We start from the raw sequence: 18,140 nt of genomic DNA on the forward strand, positions 1-18,140 counted from the left end.
AATAGAGCGAGGTACTCCGGGATCAGGTGCGCCAGAATTTCGGTTTCTCTGCGTGAACTGCTGTGACTCGTCGTGTTACCATCATGTGAACAGCCCTATAATCTTGCGAAAATCCCTCACCACATTATTCGACAGATTCAGTATAGTAATTCTTGCGTTGAAGCATATATACCTAGCATCCACTCCTTCGCCCCAAGTAAAAAACAAATTATCTCATCGGGTGTAGAATATGCAGATGCCTGTAGGTTAACAACAAAAACGACAGCTCCGATCAACGCTCCAAACAATGCAAGCAGGCATCTCAACTCCGCGAATGCAAGGGCGGCCGTGTGCTCGGCTGAGGAAGTTGCGCAAAACGCTCCGGTTCGAATATTAAAGGATGTACAAAAGGTCCGTCGAGACGTAGCGAGCGAGGCGTCGTGCGGATCGGGATATCGTGAAGGGTGAAGCATGGAAAGGTGAAAAAGGGTATCAGAAGGGGAAGGGGAAGAGAAGGGCGAGCCTGGGGAAAGGCTACGGCCACCAGCCCATCGTCTTGTAGCTCTCTATCACCTTCTCCACCTCTTCTTTGGTCAGCTTTTCGTGTTGGTATCTGTGTGGGGTCGTTAGTATATTTTGCTAATTTGGAGCTGTGGCATGACTCACCTGAAGCCCGTTTCCTGCTCGAAAGCACTCCCGTCCAGACTCAGGTCAGTGTTGTGGAGGAGTTCCTTCTCCATAAAGGGAGTTAGGGGGGTGGTGTTGCTGATGCCGGCCTGGTTCTGTAGCTCCGCCCACGGATCTAGCGTCTCGTCGTTGACCTCGTCGACCACGTGGTCCAGGTTCATCCTCGCGAAAGTCGAGATGAGCGTGCCGTGAAACCCTGTGCCAATATTGAAAGTGTCGTGCATTAGTGTCGCCATGAGGCCTTGAGCTATCGAATTGTTAGTCAAATTCGGCCAGACGAGTGGGGAGAGGCCAATGCTCCAGGAAGCGAAATTTCGCAATCAATAGTTGGAGATGTGTAGGATGCTATTGGGCGGATGCGCGGGATGATCAACTTACAAGTGTTTCCGTGATCCACGATGTTGAAGGTCTGTGGTGAGGTACGCGGGGCTTGGACGAACCACTCTGCACCTGTCCACAATGCTCGGACGACATCGTCGACATGGACTGTGTTGGTCCGCAGGTCCTCTTTCCATAGCCACTTCATCTCTTTACCCAGGGATTGGTAAACGCGGGCCATGCACAGCGCTGTTGCTAGAAACTTGCTCGTGTACGGGCCATAGACGTGCGACATGCGGAATACCAGCAGATTCAGACCTTCGATCTTGGCAAGATCTTCCTCGGCTTGCAGCTTCCACTTTGCGAGCTTTGACCATGGCTTCGTCTTGTCCGTTTCTTTGCGCGGGACAGAGTCCGACTTGTACACCATGCCTGTGCTGCTCTCAATGAAGCACTTGACCTTGCGACGCGCGGCCTCCTTGCCCATGGCCATGGAGAGGCCGTACGTCCTCAGCTTGTAGACCTCGTCCTCCTGCGAGAAGCGCGTCTCGCCGCCGCAGTTGAAGACGAAGTCGAACTCTTTGCCATTCGGGCGGTCGAATATGCGGGGAAACGACTCTGTGTGCGGTCAGCGAGCTGTTCCTGAGCAGTATAGTCCAAACCCGCGACTGTTTGCATTGTGGAGACGTACGTTCTCTCGACGCATCGGCCTGCACAAAGCGCTCCCTAGTGCACACATCCTTGAACTCTGGGGCGAGCCAGGCAAGCTCTGGCAGGTGCTTGTCGACGAGACGTATTTCCGAGGCGAGGTTATTGTCGTGGATGTACTTGGCGAGGAAGCGTCCGGTGTAGCCTTTCGCAGTGTTAGCAGTCGTCGTCGTCGCGAAAGTGTCCCGCGCATGACGCACCCAGCCCACCAATGATCAGAACAGCGGGCTTGTCGCTTGCGGCGGGGGTGCTGCTGCCCTCTTCGACAGCCATGGCGAGCGCGAGCACTGAGAAGAAATCGTCGAAGGTGGTTCAGTGCAGCAGCGCGGCGGATTTTCTGGTGTGGAGGAACTGTTGTGTATCTGCTATCACAGGACGCTGCACGGAGCGGAGGATGGACGTTGGTTCAGGGCCGTGTCTCCGATTCCGTCAGCGGGCAGGACGTACAGGGGGCGCGTAACTGGCGATTGGAGAGGGGGATTCGCGCCGCTGGATGCGAGCAGCAGGCGCAGGCAGGATCAGGAGAGAAAAATGGGCGACACGGCAATCTCGGTGAGGTCTTGTGGCGACGTCGAGTTTATTGTGTGCTCCAGAGTCAGTGGCATGCAGCAGCCTTCTCATTGACCAACCGAGGCGTCAAGTAGCGTCCTGGTACGAGCATCGCGCTGTCTGATGCACTGCATCGGGCTCGCGGTGGGAACACTGTGGAGCATCGCTGCATGCATGCCCGCCGTGACGCTCACCGAGACTTCACTGTTCTGGACGTCTGAACCCCCCCGCGATGCCATGGCCGCGTCCGCCAGGCACGTCGAAGCGGCTGCTGGGCGGCTGCTGGCCGTGTCCGTCGCGGTACCAGGCTTCAGAGCCAGGCTAACATGGCGGGCTCCACACCACAAGGGCGCTTGATTGACGGCACGCTCCCGTTGCGCATGACGAACATCCACCCTTAGCGGGGAGAGGCGCCTTTCACCCCTTGCTCGCGGGTCGCAGCCCAGAAATGCGTTCTGTGCGCGACCATCAGCGCGACTGTGGTTCGTCGAGAGCACTGGAAGCAGCAGCAGCATCATCCCTCTGCGCGCCATCGAGATCGTGGGCGCCTCCGTGGACGCTTGCGGCGCGAGTCAATCGACCATGCTAGCCATGCACTCTTTCACTCTGACACCGACGCTCCTACCTCTGCAACGCAATCATGCCCACGTAGACCCACAGTCGTTCAAGCCCTGCCATCTGTCGATTGCCATCCGTGTATCACCGGACGATCCTGGGCACGATATCGGGCGCGCATCGCGTTGCACATCAACGGGCGGGCATATCAAGCTGCATGCACTCCCGATTGGGTTGGACGCAGGAACCCCCTTAAGAAGCCATGTAGCCCCTCTGCTCATATCCAACACGGCAATAAAACTGACAAGCATCAACCCACATAACTTGTCGACCTGCTGGCCGCGGCGAACACTTCGCTTCTACGGCCTTCCTCGTTCCAATGGTTCAATGCCTTGCGAAGCCACACAAGTGTTTCCACGGCGCCCCAGTCGACGGAAACGAGCAGCCCAAGCGAGAGCGAGGGCGAGCCCGACGGGTAAATAAGCCCTCTCCAATACCATGTCGCTCCCACCTGCTGCCATGGTTCTGCTGCAGCGCTCCGCCAATGCAACATTCGTCCCGCACCTGCATGCATCCTCTGCCGTCCCATCTTCGCCTCACCAGCCAATGAAACCCTCCATCGAGTTTCTGCGGACTTTGCACACCAAGATGGTAATATAGGATTTGTGATTTACGAATGTCTAGCTTTCGATGCCCCCACCAATGCAAGCTTTAGGCAAGCTCTACGCGGTGAGGCGGTGACTAGACTCAAATCTTGACTGGGCAACCCGACCGCTATGCTGGAAAGAAACAGAGCCAACCAATTCGCACCACCTCGCATAGTAACAATGCTCGAAGCATACCCATCTTGCCCGTACAGAACGGCTCAGACGCAGAGTCAATCCACCCTGCTTCATCCACTAGATAGCATTTTTCAGATCAACGCCTCACTAAATGCTGAATGCAGTACCCGAGACATGGCCCGAAGGCCGCGCCTTCGCGTTTAAAAATCCCAGTCTTCATCAACTGACTTGATCGCCCAATCGAACTTCTCGCGAAGAGTCTTGGAGAAGAAACGCTCGATTGGGACGTTGAACTTCTTAGAGAAGACAACCGTGAGGCGGGGGTCGATGTAGTTCTACTACACATTAGTGTTTGCATACATTGGCCAGAGTGAAGAGACTCACGATCTTTGAGGTGCCTAAGGCCACCTCTTTGTTACCCTCCTTGTCCTCCATCTGGATCTTCATGTTCTCTATGCGTTGGTTGAGCTTCTCGATGTTGGCCTCCATCTTCTCCACGGTAGGACCTTTGCCCTCCGCTTCCACCTTGCCAGTTTTGTGCTCCTTGCGCATCTTCTTGCCCAAGTCGTCAGCCTCCTTGAGGAGCTCGTCAAGCGCCTTCGGCTTCATCTCCTTTTCGCCATTGGCTTTGAGCTTCTCATTGTCCTTTTCGAACTTCTTCTGGATCTTCGTGCGCTTCTCTTCCACCTCTTTCTCGATGTGATCCACAACCCACTCGTCGGTGAGGTCCTCCGGGCGTTCAAAGAAGTCGGCACCCTTCTTCTTCTTCTGCTTAGGGTCGATGTCGATGATCATCTGCTTGGTCCTCCAAAGTTGATACCGCAGACCATTGATTCTTTCTTGCATCTTCTCAATGGAGCCGGCATGGCCGGCAGCGACGGTTCGCTTGTGGTTACAGAGGATAGCGACTTCACGGTTGGCGTCATTGTACTGTTTGACCTTCTCGGGGATGGTGCCCGTGGCCTTCATCTCCTTCAGAAGTCTAGCCATGGTCCAGGACGCGTTGTAGGTACGGAAGACCTTGGCGGTCAAACCAGGCATGTACGAAGTCAAGTGCTTGTTGAGGGCTGATGTGGTGAGCCTGTCGAAGATGTCGTCACCCGTCGTCTTGGGTGCTTTCTTGAATATCTTAAGATTCTTGAACACCTGTTCATCAACAGTAACCTCGTCGTAGAAGCGGATACTGTCTTTACCCAGGAAGTCGAAGATGACTTTGTTCGGTGGCTTCAACGTGACATGCTCAAACTTCAAAGAGCAGCAACCTACAGTGTCGGCTTCGTCTTCACCCTTCTCGTTACCTGCACGAAGAGCGAACTGATCGATGAGATAGATGGCTGTGGCGCGCTGACGGTCCGCCATCTTCTCCCCCTTCAGATCACGTTTGTAGTCGGTTCGGATTCTGTCGATGTGCTTCTTCAACTCTCGAGCCTTTTCAAACTTTTTGTAGTCGCTTTGACCTTTGATATCGGAGTTGGCTGCAAGCATGACATATTTATAAGCACCATTGATGTTCTCCTGCCACATAGCCAACCACGTGCCTTCTTGGTCGTGCTTGACCTCCTTCCAACGATGCCCTGCGGGAGGTTCCGGGACCTTGGCCTCTTTACCAATGTTAATAGTAATCTGCTCCGGCATGACTCGCTTCTTGACGCGCCCGGTCTTGGGATGTTCGCCACGACCACGAAAGAGACTTGGAGGTTCGACCCTGAAGTTGCCGACCTTCTGCTTGCGACCATCCCACGTGCAGAACATGTAGGGAGCTTCAGCTTCGTCCTTTTCGGCCTTGAGAGCCTTCTTCTCGGCAGCGGATAGTGCCTTCTTCTTCGCGCGCTCAGACTCAAACCACTCAAAGATTGGTTTGAAGTCGCACTTCTCGAAACTCGTTATCTTGACAGTATTCCCATCTTTGTCCTTTCCATGGCCGGTCTTCTTCAAGAGCGTAGAGAAATCTTCGAAGAAGTTCTTGACGAAGGTGGGGTTCTCCACGTTGTGGGTAGAGTTGAGCATACTGCCAAAGAAAGTAGCAACCTCCTCAGCTTCGGGATGGAGCGTGACTGGAATGCCGTCGTAGATGAGCTTGACATGCTTCGGCAAAGGCTGATACTCTGGCGGGAATACAACGCCGTTATGCTCTAGGGTAGTCCACTTCTTCGAGCCATCGCCCTTGGTTGGATCTTCCCACCAACGGTATTCATCCTCTTCTTGATCCGCCTCCTCGTCCTGTTCGGTCTTGGTCACGGCTTTGGCTTTCCCTTTCTTTGCAGGAGTCGCGGGCTCAGCCTTCGCTTTCTTTGCCGGGGTTTTTGCAGGAGCCTTCTTCTTTGCAAGAGGAACATCGGAGTCTGACTCGTCCTTGACGGCGTTTGATACACGCTTTGCGGGCTGTTTCTTCTTTTTGATGATGGGCTCGTCGTCGCTGTCGCTCTCCTCCTTGGGTTTGCGCTTAGGTGCAGCTTTCTCTTTGTTGCGAATAGCCTTTGCCTCTTTCGCAGCGGCCTGTTCGATCTTTTCCTTCTGCTTCACCAGCTTTTCATTCAAAGGCGTGTCGGAATCCGATGACTCTCCAATCTGGGTGGCTGTGGCCTTTGGGGGCTTACGCGCCACCAGAGGCACATCGCTGAGTTCGGACTCGGAGTCGTCTTTGGTCTGCGCGACCTGCTGAGATGTTCGCCTACGCTTGTTCTGAGGCCAGTCAGCGCGCTATAAAACAAAGAAGCTGGCGATAAAACGCACCAGGGGCTTGTCATCTTCATCAGAGCTCGCTTCCTTGTAGGATTTCCCGTTCGTGATGCTGTTGCGAGCTTTGCGCTTTCCGTTGACGGTGCCATTCGTGGCCGGAAGATCGACGTCCATAGGCTCAATCGGTCCCATACGTACGGAGACGCCAGGCTCGACATGGCCATTGGATGGGAACTCCTTGTCCAATTTTTGGTCGACTTCCAAGGGAATGCGGGCTTCGGATTTTGCTACTGCGGAAGTGTCAGTCCAGGCCATAGTGCAGAGAGTTGGCGGGCGATGAAGTGTGATTGAGGTAAGACCCGGCGCGACGAAGGACGCGGAAGCGTCGCAGGGTGAGCGAACTTATAGGTGAAAGGTGAAACAGACGGTTTGCGCAGAGGGCAGAGAGACTCACCTCCATTAGTCCTGCCACGTGCAATGGGCGCGTCGTCGTCAGATGAAGACATGGTGAGGGTGGCAGGGTGCCGTTGGGGTGCGCGGTGTACGTTGAGAAAACGAGAACGACGAAGTTCAGCTCCGCCCAGTAAGGGCCCGCGGGCGTGCGATGCAGCGAATTGGCGTACTTCGGGAGGCTGGAACAGTGCTGAAAGGGCGCGTGCAAGGCAGATGTGGGCTCGCCGCGAGAGGTGCGACGAGCAAGTGATGGTGGAAGGGAAAAGGCGAGGTGTGGGCGAAGAATGAGGGCTGCGGGTTCTTTAAGTGTCAAAGGCACGAACGAACGAGACTCGCGATCGAGTCCCTGCTGCAGCCGCTAAGTCGGTAATATTCCCGTAACAATCGCCCACGTCGCAGCAAATAACGCGCGCCCACCAGGGCCAGCGCCCTCGTGCACGCGATATTGTTGATGCGGTGAGTGAAAGCAATGCTATCGTTCACGGACGGCCGCGCTGCTCCATATTGCCCTGCAAGTTGCCTTCGCCGTGGTGGCCGCTGCCTTGGCTGGGTCGTGCCTGCCGACGCTGCGAGACGCTTATGTAATGTTACCGCTAGCGGCAAGCGCAGGCAGGTGCAACTCTTGCAAGCGCAAGCCCGAAGCACCAGCAGCACCTCCCGCAAGCAACACGCAGACCCGCCGGCTGCCTGCCATCTCCGCTCCATCTCAATTCCTCATTGCGCCCATGATGCTTTCACGAGCTGCGCGCCCCGCTCTGAGGGCTGGCCTGGCCGCCGCCGCACGGTACGGAGTCCTGCTCGCAAGCTGTCTCCCCTTCGCCCACCCAGCAGCCATTGCATCCCCAATTGCATCAGCAACTGACCCGCGTGCGATTCTCTAGGCCCGCCCCCCTCAATGCCCCATCTGCTGCCACCTATGCCACCCTGCGCGAGATCGAGGGCCGTCTGAAGTCGATTCGCAACATTGAGAAAATTACCAAGACCATGAAGATCGTCGCCTCCACCAAGCTCACCCGCGCTCAGAGGGCCATGGAGTCGTCCCGCCAGTACGGTCAGACGTCCAACACCGTGTTCGATCAGGCCGAGACCAAGCCTGTGGAGGGCGACGGCAAGAAGACATTGATCGTGGTCTGCAGCTCCGACAAGGGTCTCTGCGGTGGTATCCACTCTGGTATGTCCAGGGCCACCAGGAAGATCCTCCTCGAGGAGCCCGAGGCCGATCTGGTCGTCATCGGCGAGAAGTGCAAGGCGCAGTTGTCCCGTTCCAACGGCAAGAACATGGTGCTCAGCTTCGCCGGTGTTGGAAAGGACGTTCCCACATTCGCCGACGCTTCCGCCATCGCCGACCAGATCTCGACGCTCCCGACCGACTACTCTTCCGTCAAGATCATCTACAACAAGTTTATCAACGCTACGAGCTACGAGGCTCTCCCGATTGAGGCATTCTCTGAGGAGGCCATCAGGCAGTCGCGTAAGTTGGAGTACACAAGGACTGGAGACACAGAACTGACATAGTCACAGCCAACTACGCCGCTTTCGAGATCGACGACGAAGTTCTCGGCAATCTCCGCGAATACGCTCTTGCCAACTCGCTGTACTGGGCGCTTGCCGAGGGCCACGCATGCGAGCAGTCTGCCCGACGAAACGCTATGGACGTACGTACAACCCATACACATGAGCTGGATCAAGTGCTGACATGTCGCAGAACGCCTCCAAGAACGCCGGTGAGATGATCACCAAGTTCCAGATTCTCTTCAACCGTACCCGTCAAGCCGTCATTACTGGCGAACTTGTCGAGATTATTACCGGTGCGGCCGCTTCAGAGGACAGCTAGAGGATTCCCGATGTTAGACTACTTACCCAAAATGTCGGCTCCCTACCCTGAGCCAGGCTGTGTAGAATAAAGCTTGTCCATATGCTCTTTTGTCATCTAATCAGCCTCTGGTCTTCTCTTAGTGTCACCAATTTCATTTGCAGCCATGCTCTCGTGTGACGTCCTAAAAGTCTATTGTTGCGAAGCTGTGCGAGTCTCAATCACTCACCGCCATAGAAGATGGGTGGGGATGGGTACCATTCACACAATTAATTAGACGACAATGCAGACGTACCCTCAGACGTGACACGAATCAAGCCTATTGAGTGACCATTACCGCGCACTCATCTCGAGACCCGCCATATGTCCTTGAGGACTACCACAATAGCTAAACCGCAACAGCCGTGGACAGCGCAACGGTCAGATGATCAGCTCTTTCATTTGTCCTGGAACCAACTTGCACCGGATGCAGATCAAGCTTCACATGGGGAAAACATAAGTCGAGTGTCCAAAAAGCTTTATGTATCGTTGATGTCGAGGCAGTGTCGAACCACAACATTCTGGCCAATCGAGCAGATCTTTACGGGTGGCTGATGATCACTGTAAATGCCGTCGTATCAGTGTCCGCACCACCCATGACCAGAGACAAAATTCCAACAACCACCCAACGCAAAGCGGCACGACTGAGTCGGATGATAATCCTTTTCGTGCCTGGTCTGGATGCGAACATCCCAGACCGGACAAGTGCGTTCCGCATCAGGAAAGCGTAAGAGGTGGCTGCGTGTTTCAAAGTTTCGACTCTGCAAGTGCGTGCAGGCGGTTGAAACAAACCACCAGTTGCTTCTGCCGCCCCCAGCAACCCGGCTTGCGAACGTCTGCAGGGGAGGTTGGCCGAGTCTATAACATGACCTGGTAATGCTCCTGTTCCAGTTCCCTCTGTTCTACGTTCGACACGACTTCTGCGAAGTACTGCTACTTCTATCGCATAACCCCTGCAAGTTAGAGTTGACCGCCGACAACCTGCATTCTACAGCGCAGCGCGCACGTCTCACGTTTTCAGCCGGTCTGCTTCGAGTGCTCGCGCCTATATTCGTTTCTCTTTTCCGGCCCCTCATCAACGCGCCTTATCTTTGGCGCCGACCGATCGCTTCTCTCATTACCTCACTTTCTCCATACACTCCTTCATTTGAACATCGAGACAGAGCGAAACCGGCTTTGACTCATCAATCGTGATACCTCCGGTGCCTATCAAGTTTACTTCTACGGCTAGAAACAACTCTATAAGTAAGTTGCAGCAGTCAAATGCGCAATAGGTGGCCGGAAACTAACGATATGGACCTGCGCAGCACCATGATCCCCGAAAGTCAGTACTGCCAAATGCAGGCAGTCATGCCAGAAGTCAAGCAGCTCTTTCAGTCGCGGCGCTACATCCAGTGTGCCAATGTTTGTGAGCGCTTTCTGTCACATCATTATGATGAGGTACGTTTGTGATAGCAACTCTTGTTGCAACACCCACCTTGCATATCGTACTTCTGCTCTGCTTTACCAAAAGTTTCAGTGCGCTATGTAATGTAATCCACGACATGCAATGCAGCACCTTGACCTTAGGACTCTGCCGACCGATCATGCTTAAACTGACGTGGCACAGATCCATCCCGTCCACAGGGTCTACTTGCACTTCTACTTCGCTCTGGTCCACGACACTATGGCGCGCGAAACCACCCTCAAGCATCGCTCCACCGGCCTGGAGCTCGCAGAACATCATTACCGCGCCGCCATCGAGATCCTCACACCAAGCGAGCCCTACAATCTGGACGATCTCCTTTCACCGCTGTCGCCCACCTCGGAGTATTTGAGTGCTGCCGGCTTCCACCGCCTCTCCCGCCTTTCCTTCCGCTCAGCAGCTTCCAGTATGAGTGAAGATGAGGATAGGAACTGGGACCGCGTCGACAGCCCCTACGACGACACCCCATCACCCACACACTCTTTCCGCTCGGGCAAACCACGACCTACCCCCATCACAACCTTCAACGCCTCACGAGCATACCACGAGGATCGGTTCTCCGCCGAGTTGTTCGCGCTTCTGCCTATGCTGCATGCACATTTGCGCGGTGTCAAGCAGCTGAAGTCTGATAAAACCACGCCACGATGCTCCTTTTCACGCTCCCGTACCTCGACCTGGAGCTCGAGACCTCAGAGCCGCGACTCGACGGGATCAAATGAGAGCGAGCTGGATCAGCTGCGCTCTATGAGGAAGAACTTGAACTTCCGGCCAAAGTTCGATCCCGCTGATATCCAAAAGCTGTGCAATGAGGCGCTGGCTGAGCTGTGAGCTTCATAATCTTCACCCTAGCCTGTTGTGGCCTTGGTTACAGACCTCATGCTGTGTGACTAGCGGAGGCTCTGCTTTGAACATATTCGCCGTGGCAAGCCGCCTTTTCCTTACAGTTCCGGTCTTTCGATACCCTTTTCTTTCCCATGTTGTATTATTTCACCACTTGTACCAGCTGCTTCTTAGCTTTGTTGTATCCCGCTGTGCGTTGCTGGGCTAGCCTGCATCTGCTCCGTGTTTTTGTGTATTTGTATCGCGAGATCCAAGATTGAATGGATGACGGGGTTATGAAGACGCATTCGGATGAGAAGAACGTACGAGCGAAGCACGACAAGAATGCTGAGATGAATGAAACAGTCGAACACATCACATATGAGGTATCCAGGCTTTACACAAAATCTTCAGATCGATGCTTGCTCTCTATCGCACAGTGCGCCCCGTGATATCGTAACGCTTTTCCAAACCGCCAACCCATGCCCATAAACGCCTGCAATGCTTGTAAAACGCCGAACGCGGCTGCTGCGCTGTTTGCTTATTGTACCGGTGCATCGACCCGTGTTAAACCCCTCTTTATGCGCGCCGCCTTGACCTTCAACAACCGGATGCTCTCGAGGAACAGCTCGTCGCTGTCCCATTGCCCTGTGCTCTCGATGCGGAAAATAAAGTGGTCCCGCATCCGGCCCAGCTTTACTTTGTCGGCGAACTCGGGGTGGCGCAGACACTCTCTGCTCACGGTATCGAGGCTGGGGTTGTCGACGACGGCTTTGGCTTCGCCTTCCTTGCCGGCGCACTCCTCGTGGGCGGAAGCGTCTTCCGAGGAGACCTTGTCGAGCCGGATGACACCCTTGGGAAAGCACCGCGCGAACTTCTTTGCGTCGGCGCCGACGATGGGCTTGAGTATATCGATGGTGGGCAGCAGGCGGTAGGTAGCCGTCGCGACGGGCGAGAACTTTGCGTGGTCCTGGCCGATGCCCTTGAACGCGTGCATAAGCAGCTCGATGTGCTGGCCAGGGCGCATCTTCGCGACGAGGATGTCCGGGTAGCTCGATCTGACACCGTCGTCGCCAAACTTCTCCGTCTGCCGCTCCCACGGCTCGAAAGAAAAGTCCCGCGCGTATACGTTGTGGTTTTCGTACAGCTCGTCCGGGTCCGTGACGCCCTGCTTCGCCTTCTCCAGCCCGCCCTCTTTCCACCGGCACTCCATGTTCAGGCTGAGGCGCACGCAATTCTCATCGCTCTTGGGCTCGTGGTCGGGCACATCTTCGTCTTTCTGATACCATTTGAGCCAGCGCAGGGCGTCGCGGTTGCCGCGGAGGGGTACCAGGCCCAGACGATGGGCGAGGACTTCGTCCTGGATGATGGATGTGTTCTGATAAATGAAGACGTCTTCGATGGCGAGCGTGGGGACTTCGGAGATTATGATGCGGCGCAGGGCGTTGGCAAGGGAAGTGTCGACGCCGACGAGGGAAAAGGTCAGGTCGAGCTTGTTGGCGTGCTCGTGATTGAACTCAATGCGCATGTTCTGGGGGAAGTTAGTACATGGTCTTGACTTTCTTGAGTTTGAAAGAAATAGAAGCACGGGAATAGACGCACGTTCTTGAAGTGCTCCAGGTCCCACTCATGGCTCTCGCCTGGCCAGTGTCCAGGAAAGTCGGTCGACTGCTGGTTGCTCACAGTTTCGACGCCCACTTTGAGCTTCTGCAGGCGCTGTTAGTAAGTCAACTTGATAGAACTTGAATCGCGCAATTACCTTGCGCTCTATCAGCACGTCTTCGCTTGGTGCAGGCATTTTTGCAGTTCTGGCGCGTACTTTGGTGTTTTCGGCGGGGAATTCGAACTTCTCCAGTCGTCGACACTTTTTTCGAGATGGCGCCAAGACGCGACCGCCGCTAAGGCCAATTGGAAGCTCGGTAATCCTCTGCATCATCACTTGAAGAACGGAGCTCCCCTCCAACGCCACGCCCCCAAATCTCCCCTCCGCCCACCCATTGACGCCGCAAAAGGGCATCGCCGGCCTCGATCACCCGCAATGCCCGTCCCTCTGGCGCGATACGCCGGCCACGCCGCCAAACGCCTGTGCCAGGCGCCTCGACCGACCGTGGCCAGCAGCGCACCGCGCCTCCAGCCCTTTGCCCGCGCCCTCTCGACCTCGCGCCCCCGCCACTATGCCGATGTGCAGCACGAGCAGAGCGCGAAGCTCATCCCGACCGATGCCGACTTCTCCGGCCCCATCGACCCAGAGCGCAAGGGCGTCTTGGGCCACGGCCACGACGACGACGTGTCTGGCACCTCGGGCAAGAAGATCAGACACTACACGGTCAACTTCGGGCCCCAGCATCCCGCTGCCCACGGCGTGTTGCGACTGATTCTGGAGCTCAACGGCGAGGAGATCGTGCGTGCCGACCCCCACGTCGGCCTGCTGCACCGCGGCACCGAGAAGCTGATCGAGTACCGGACGTACCTGCAAGCGCTGCCGTACTTCGACCGTCTCGACTATGTCTCCATGATGACCAACGAGCAGTGCTTCTCGCTCGCCGTCGAGAAGCTGCTGAACATCGAGGTTCCCGAGCGAGCCAAGTATATCAGGACCCTATTCGGAGAGATCACCCGCATCAAGAACCACATCATGTCCGTCACCACGCACGCTATGGATGTCGGTGCTTTGACTCCATTCCTGTGGGCTTTCGAGGAGCGTGAGAAGCTTATGGCAAGTGGCCCCGGTCCAGCTCCACGTACCCAGCATGATTCTAACTTAGCATGTAGGAGTTCTACGAACGTGTATCTGGTGCCCGTATGCACGCAGCCTACGTACGTCCTGGCGGCGTCTCGCAGGATCTGCCCATCGGTCTCCTCGATGATATCTACCAGTGGGCGACTCAGTTCGGTGACCGTCTCGACGAGACCGAGGAGATGTTGACGGACAACCGTATCTGGATCGGCCGAACCAAGGGTGTTGGTGTCGTCTCAGCAGCAGACGCCATCAACTACTCCTTCACCGGGCCTATGCTCCGCGGCTCAGGAGTTCCGTGGGACATCCGCAAGTCGCAACCGTACGACGCGTACGACAAGGTCGAATTTGACGTGCCCGTCGGCGTCAACGGCGACTGCTACGACCGCTACCTCTGCCGCATGGAGGAGTTCCGCCAGTCGCTCCGCATCATCGTTCAGTGCCTCAACGACATGCCTGCTGGCCCCGTCAAGGTCGAGGATTACAAGATCGCACCGCCCCCGCGTGCTGCCATGAAGGAGAACATGGAGGCGCTCATCCACCACTTCCTGCTCTACAGCAAGGGCTACAGCGTCCCGCCTGGCGAGACTTACAGCGCCATTGAGGCGCCCAAGGGCGAGATGGGTGTGTTCCTCGTCTCGGATGGCAGTGAGAGGCCGTACAGGTGTAAGATTAGGGCACCTGGATTTGCACATCTGGCCTGCATGGACCAGATCTCAAGAGGTCACTTGCTTGCAGATGCCGTCGCGATTATCGGAACCATGGATCTCGTTTTTGGAGAGGTTGACAGATAGTGGAGAGAGTTAAGAGGGTGAAAGAGAAAGAGAAAGAGAAGTGAAATGGGAGGTCAAGTAGGCCATTTGTACATACTGTACTCATCTTTTCTTTGGGAGTCAATTTATAGTTCAAGGTCGCTTTCAATTTGCCCCACACATCACACATGCCTCCTCTCATATCAACTTGAAGACCTGATATCGGTGGGACACATGGGGTGGCCGGCTCGGATTGTGGTTTTGGGGTGAGTTGAGGAACTACGACCTGATACTGTTTCGGTAGATTTGGTGATCGGCGAAGTGGTTCGCTAGATGATTGAGTTGAGATAGACGAGCGCATGAGAGCCCCACGCTCCCAAAACCAAGGATTGTGCACGCGTCGAAAAGCAAACGTGCTCATTCTTACCGATCTACGTGTCCGAAGATCGAATTGATCATACCAAATGACTAGGATGATAAATCGAACATGTCGAGCCAGATTCTCTACAGATGAGCCTGGCGTGACTTGCGCTCCTATATGACAGTCCGCAACGGTCACCTCGTAATGCATCACCGGACTTCACGTTCCCGCGAGACAGTGGAATGCTCGATCCCTGTGCCAAACAAGCGGGCGATGAAGGCGGTGGGGTCCGCGCGTGCATGAAGTATACGTCACTAGTGCCCCTCACTGACCTCAGCTCGCCCGCTGCAAGCCCTAGATCTGCTGCCAGGTACGATCTCTCATTCCTTCCCAAGCTTTCTCCTTTACATTTCGAACTCATCGACATTTCCTGCGTTTGTAAGAACGATAGCATAGGTACGTGTACATTCAATGTTGAGGTTCGTGGTCGGAGCGGGGAGCTCTAGGGCTGGAAGCACATGCTACCCCTCCCTATCTCTCCACAGGTTTTAACGCCCAACTCTCGCTCAGCAGGTGCATAGATCTGTCCATATTTCGCTAATTGCATCTCACAGCCCACACCCAACAATGGCATCGAACGAATACTACAGCGGCGGTGGAGGCGGCGGCTACGGCGGAGACGAACGACGCGGTGAGGGATACGGAGAGCGTCGAAATGAAGGCGGCGGATATGGCGAAGAGAGGCGCCATGAAGGAGGTGGTGGTGGTTATGGCGAAGACAGGCGCCAGGGTGGAGGAGACTACAACGATCGTCCTTCGCAAGGTTATGGCGGAGGTGGAGGTTATGGAGAGGAGCGTCGCCATGGAGGAGGTGGAGATAACAACGACCGTCCGAGCCAGGGATATGGCGGAGGTGGAGGTCGTGACGATTACAACGACCGTCCCAGCCAGAGCTATGGAGGAGGAGGCGGCAGCGGAGGCTATGGCGACGAGCAGCAGCATTCAAGCGGCGGTGGATACGGCCAGCAGCACTCAAGTGGCACCTCCTACGGCGGGGGCGGCTACGCGTCTGACGATTTCTCCGGCGCAGCTCAACACGCGCAATCTCATGCTGGCGGCGCTGGCGACTCGGACCTCTTCAGCACCGCGCTGGGCCTCCTTGGTGGAAAGAAGTCCAAGCTCCAAGAAGAAGACGTTGACGAGGAAGATGCAGTTAAGCAGCACCAAAAACTGTACGGAGGAGGCAACGACCACGAGCCAGCGTCCTCTGGTAGTGTCGGTACCGCTGCTGCTATGCAGGCCTTGAAGATGTTCACTGGAGGCAACCAGGAGCAGGCCTCTGGCGGACAGAACAAATTCATTGGACTGGCGATGGGACAGGCTGCGCAGCTTTTCGATCAGCAGAGTGCGCAGGGCAAGACGCAGTCTGGGGCTACGAAGCAGGATGCTGTTGCTCAGGCTGCGCAGATGGCGCTCAAGTTCTACATGAAGAGCGAGATGGGCGGTGGTGGCGCTGCTGCTAGCGGTGGAGGATCGGGTGGTGGCATGGGTGGACTGATGAACTTGGCCAGCAAGTTTCTGAAGTAAACGACGGGCATATCTGCAGCTCAATGTTGACAGAATGAAGCTAGAGCCGCAGTAGGTCAGGTTTACCATTATGTATGCACACAATTGACTACACTTCTTATGGAGCATGCTGAGAGGTCGCTTCGCGACTTCTGAATCGCAAAGTACCCCCGTCGCTGGGCATTGCCTTTTGATTTGTCGATAAGAAAAGACACACTCGCACTGCACGCCCATTTAGGAAATAATCCTTCGCGGTAAGTGACCCTTGTTCTGCCGGCTATGCTAAGCCACGAAGGCTGACCAACACTACCTGCGAGAACAAGTCTCTATATCAAGACCAAAACCACCATCGAATAGATACACTTCTTGAATTAAATCAACAGAAAGATGAGAAATCTGGTCGATTCAGGACGAAGATACAACATGTCCGTGTGCGTCATCGACCCCAACGGACCACCCGCAATCCCCCCAGGCCCAGACCAAGAAGGCCCTCCCCCCCAATTCATGACCTCCTGGATCCCCACGCCACCACCCCCGTACAGTACCACCGCGTCCAAATTACTCGTAAATACATAACCGACGCTCCTACCCATCGTCCCACTAACTCCAACCCCCAGCACCCAATCGTCATCCCCCGCATCGACACCACGAGCGTCCTCTCCGCCAAGCTCCCCTTCGTCCGCGCATACAGTCATGTTTTGCGCGCACATGGAATTAACGAGGGGGAGTTCATGAGCTTTATGGATATGCTGGCGGTGTGTCAGGCGCCACCAGTGCCATTGCAGATGCTGGATGCGGCGAGTCATGTTGTAGGGATTGTGTAAGTCCTCAATGTTTATTATGTTGTAGAGAGGGAATGGAGTTTTTTTATAGTGGCTGACTGGGGCAAAGGCCGGAGCCGGTGGCGATGGGCGTGAGTGCGGGGATGGGTGTTGCTGCGGGTGTTGGCACGGCTGCTACTACCATTGTCCGCACGAGGCGCTTCATGGAGAAGGTAAATCGCGAGTTCTTTGCGCCGAGGGGGCTAAAGGCGGGGATTTGCAAGAGCGAGGAACTAGCCGGGAAACTGGGCTGTGGGCCTATTACAGTGGATTCGCTGTGGGTTTTACGACGCCGCGTTGGCATGGATGTGCACTACTGACTGAGTTGAAGACCTGCAGAGAGTCTGGCTTCAGATGGGACGCAACAGCATCTTAGAGACCGCTACATGCAAGCTTTATCACCCTGCATTGCGCCTCTTACGTTCGATGTCCCGCCGCCGTCGAAGCAGCGACATTTCCTCGATGAGCTGAGCGCCCAAGCGCTCAAGCGAAGGGTAAAGAAAAGAGAGAGCAGGCAGAAGAAGAAGGTGGAGAAAGCGAATCGTAAGAACAGTAAGCAGGCTACTGATCGTGCCAATGAGGGTTACGACTCCGATTCGAGCTCTAGCTCCTCTTCTACAGACTCGAGTGCTGTACGAGGCGATGAGGATGGGGTGCATGCAGATAAGAAGATACGCAAGATTGAGCGGGAGACGGAGCGGAAGATGAGTAAAGCGAATACGAAGGATGCTGCTAAGCTTGCAGAGAAGAAGGAGAAGAAGATCGAGAAGAGAGAGCGGGAAATCGAGCGCAGGGCAGAAAAGGATGATGAGAAGGCGGCTAGGAAATCTGCCAAGGCTGCTGTCAAGAGCGAAAAGAAAGGTGATAAGAGAAAGAGGAAAGAAGAAGAGAAGATTGCGGCTATGGAGTTCTTGGTTGTTGAAAACTTGGATTCTCCAGCATAAAGGGCAAATTGATACGAGAGTATCCAATTCCATAACTATATATGTGACCTTACGCACATCGCCTTGTTGATGAAAGCCTTGCTGGTATTCTATGAATTAATTAATTTGACGTC

At 55.2% G+C, this 18,140-nt stretch overlaps 11 protein-coding genes across 11 annotated transcripts; 6 read left to right on the forward strand and 5 right to left on the reverse strand.

The window, feature by feature from the left end:
- Window positions 1–93: 93 nt before the first annotated feature.
- Window positions 94–595, reverse strand: CC84DRAFT_597676 (uncharacterized protein). Its single transcript, XM_018186814.1, has one exon. It carries the CDS (start codon window positions 450–452, stop codon window positions 138–140), a length of 315 nt encoding a protein of 104 aa, XP_018039289.1. The 5' UTR covers window positions 453–595; the 3' UTR covers window positions 94–137.
- CC84DRAFT_1162746 (NAD(P)-binding protein) lies at window positions 115–2,283 on the reverse strand. Its single transcript, XM_018178082.1, has 5 exons — window positions 1,893–2,283; window positions 1,676–1,837; window positions 1,045–1,602; window positions 646–913; window positions 115–592 (listed from the first exon to the last, which is right to left on the reverse strand). The coding sequence occupies exons 1-5, from the start codon at window positions 1,963–1,965 to the stop codon at window positions 514–516; spliced, it is 1,140 nt and encodes a 379-aa protein (XP_018039290.1). The 5' UTR covers window positions 1,966–2,283; the 3' UTR covers window positions 115–513.
- CC84DRAFT_1240664 (uncharacterized protein) lies at window positions 2,138–2,774 on the reverse strand (the record flags this gene model as incomplete). The annotated part of the gene is made up of 1 exon (XM_018184028.1): window positions 2,138–2,774. One exon carries the CDS (start codon window positions 2,772–2,774, stop codon window positions 2,310–2,312), a length of 465 nt encoding a protein of 154 aa, XP_018039291.1. The 3' UTR covers window positions 2,138–2,309.
- On the forward strand, window positions 2,557–3,384 carry CC84DRAFT_597718 (uncharacterized protein). The gene has a single exon (XM_018186815.1). It carries the CDS (start codon window positions 2,824–2,826, stop codon window positions 3,277–3,279), a length of 456 nt encoding a protein of 151 aa, XP_018039292.1. The 5' UTR covers window positions 2,557–2,823; the 3' UTR covers window positions 3,280–3,384.
- A 62-nt stretch (window positions 3,385–3,446) lies between these two features.
- On the reverse strand, window positions 3,447–7,144 carry CC84DRAFT_1115772 (DNA topoisomerase 1). Its single transcript, XM_018175437.1, has 4 exons — window positions 6,712–7,144; window positions 6,312–6,547; window positions 3,963–6,260; window positions 3,447–3,913 (listed from the first exon to the last, which is right to left on the reverse strand). The coding sequence occupies exons 1-4, from the start codon at window positions 6,761–6,763 to the stop codon at window positions 3,779–3,781; spliced, it is 2,721 nt and encodes a 906-aa protein (XP_018039293.1). The 5' UTR covers window positions 6,764–7,144; the 3' UTR covers window positions 3,447–3,778.
- Window positions 7,145–7,397: 253 nt separating this feature from the next.
- CC84DRAFT_1162748 (putative ATP synthase subunit gamma, mitochondrial) lies at window positions 7,398–8,815 on the forward strand. The gene is made up of 4 exons (XM_018178083.1): window positions 7,398–7,494; window positions 7,592–8,181; window positions 8,232–8,365; window positions 8,416–8,815. Exons 1-4 carry the CDS (start codon window positions 7,439–7,441, stop codon window positions 8,542–8,544), a joined length of 909 nt encoding a protein of 302 aa, XP_018039294.1. The 5' UTR covers window positions 7,398–7,438; the 3' UTR covers window positions 8,545–8,815.
- An 804-nt stretch (window positions 8,816–9,619) lies between these two features.
- CC84DRAFT_597760 (uncharacterized protein) lies at window positions 9,620–10,932 on the forward strand. The gene is made up of 3 exons (XM_018186816.1): window positions 9,620–9,807; window positions 9,870–10,002; window positions 10,172–10,932. Exons 2-3 carry the CDS (start codon window positions 9,874–9,876, stop codon window positions 10,853–10,855), a joined length of 813 nt encoding a protein of 270 aa, XP_018039295.1. The 5' UTR covers window positions 9,620–9,807; window positions 9,870–9,873; the 3' UTR covers window positions 10,856–10,932.
- A 327-nt stretch (window positions 10,933–11,259) lies between these two features.
- Window positions 11,260–12,675, reverse strand: CC84DRAFT_1142002 (DNA-directed RNA polymerase-like proteines I and III subunit RPAC1). The gene is made up of 3 exons (XM_018176345.1): window positions 12,606–12,675; window positions 12,449–12,553; window positions 11,260–12,377 (listed from the first exon to the last, which is right to left on the reverse strand). The coding sequence occupies exons 1-3, from the start codon at window positions 12,642–12,644 to the stop codon at window positions 11,388–11,390; spliced, it is 1,134 nt and encodes a 377-aa protein (XP_018039296.1). The 5' UTR covers window positions 12,645–12,675; the 3' UTR covers window positions 11,260–11,387.
- A 117-nt stretch (window positions 12,676–12,792) lies between these two features.
- CC84DRAFT_1194934 (NADH-ubiquinone oxidoreductase-like protein 49 kDa subunit) lies at window positions 12,793–14,766 on the forward strand. Its single transcript, XM_018181373.1, has 2 exons — window positions 12,793–13,562; window positions 13,619–14,766. Exons 1-2 carry the CDS (start codon window positions 12,885–12,887, stop codon window positions 14,375–14,377), a joined length of 1,437 nt encoding a protein of 478 aa, XP_018039297.1. The 5' UTR covers window positions 12,793–12,884; the 3' UTR covers window positions 14,378–14,766.
- A 153-nt stretch (window positions 14,767–14,919) lies between these two features.
- CC84DRAFT_1194935 (uncharacterized protein) lies at window positions 14,920–16,389 on the forward strand. Its single transcript, XM_018181374.1, has 2 exons — window positions 14,920–15,152; window positions 15,311–16,389. The coding sequence occupies exon 2, from the start codon at window positions 15,324–15,326 to the stop codon at window positions 16,281–16,283; it is 960 nt and encodes a 319-aa protein (XP_018039298.1). The 5' UTR covers window positions 14,920–15,152; window positions 15,311–15,323; the 3' UTR covers window positions 16,284–16,389.
- A 216-nt stretch (window positions 16,390–16,605) lies between these two features.
- CC84DRAFT_1162753 (uncharacterized protein) lies at window positions 16,606–18,075 on the forward strand. The gene is made up of 4 exons (XM_018178084.1): window positions 16,606–16,826; window positions 16,880–17,082; window positions 17,154–17,360; window positions 17,415–18,075. Exons 1-4 carry the CDS (start codon window positions 16,686–16,688, stop codon window positions 18,025–18,027), a joined length of 1,164 nt encoding a protein of 387 aa, XP_018039299.1. The 5' UTR covers window positions 16,606–16,685; the 3' UTR covers window positions 18,028–18,075.
- The last annotated feature ends 65 nt before the right edge of the window (window positions 18,076–18,140 follow it).

This window comes from Paraphaeosphaeria sporulosa (assembly GCF_001642045.1).
Source record: "Paraphaeosphaeria sporulosa strain AP3s5-JAC2a unplaced genomic scaffold CC84scaffold_3, whole genome shotgun sequence".
Classification (NCBI taxonomy): Eukaryota; Fungi; Ascomycota; class Dothideomycetes; order Pleosporales; family Didymosphaeriaceae; genus Paraphaeosphaeria; species Paraphaeosphaeria sporulosa.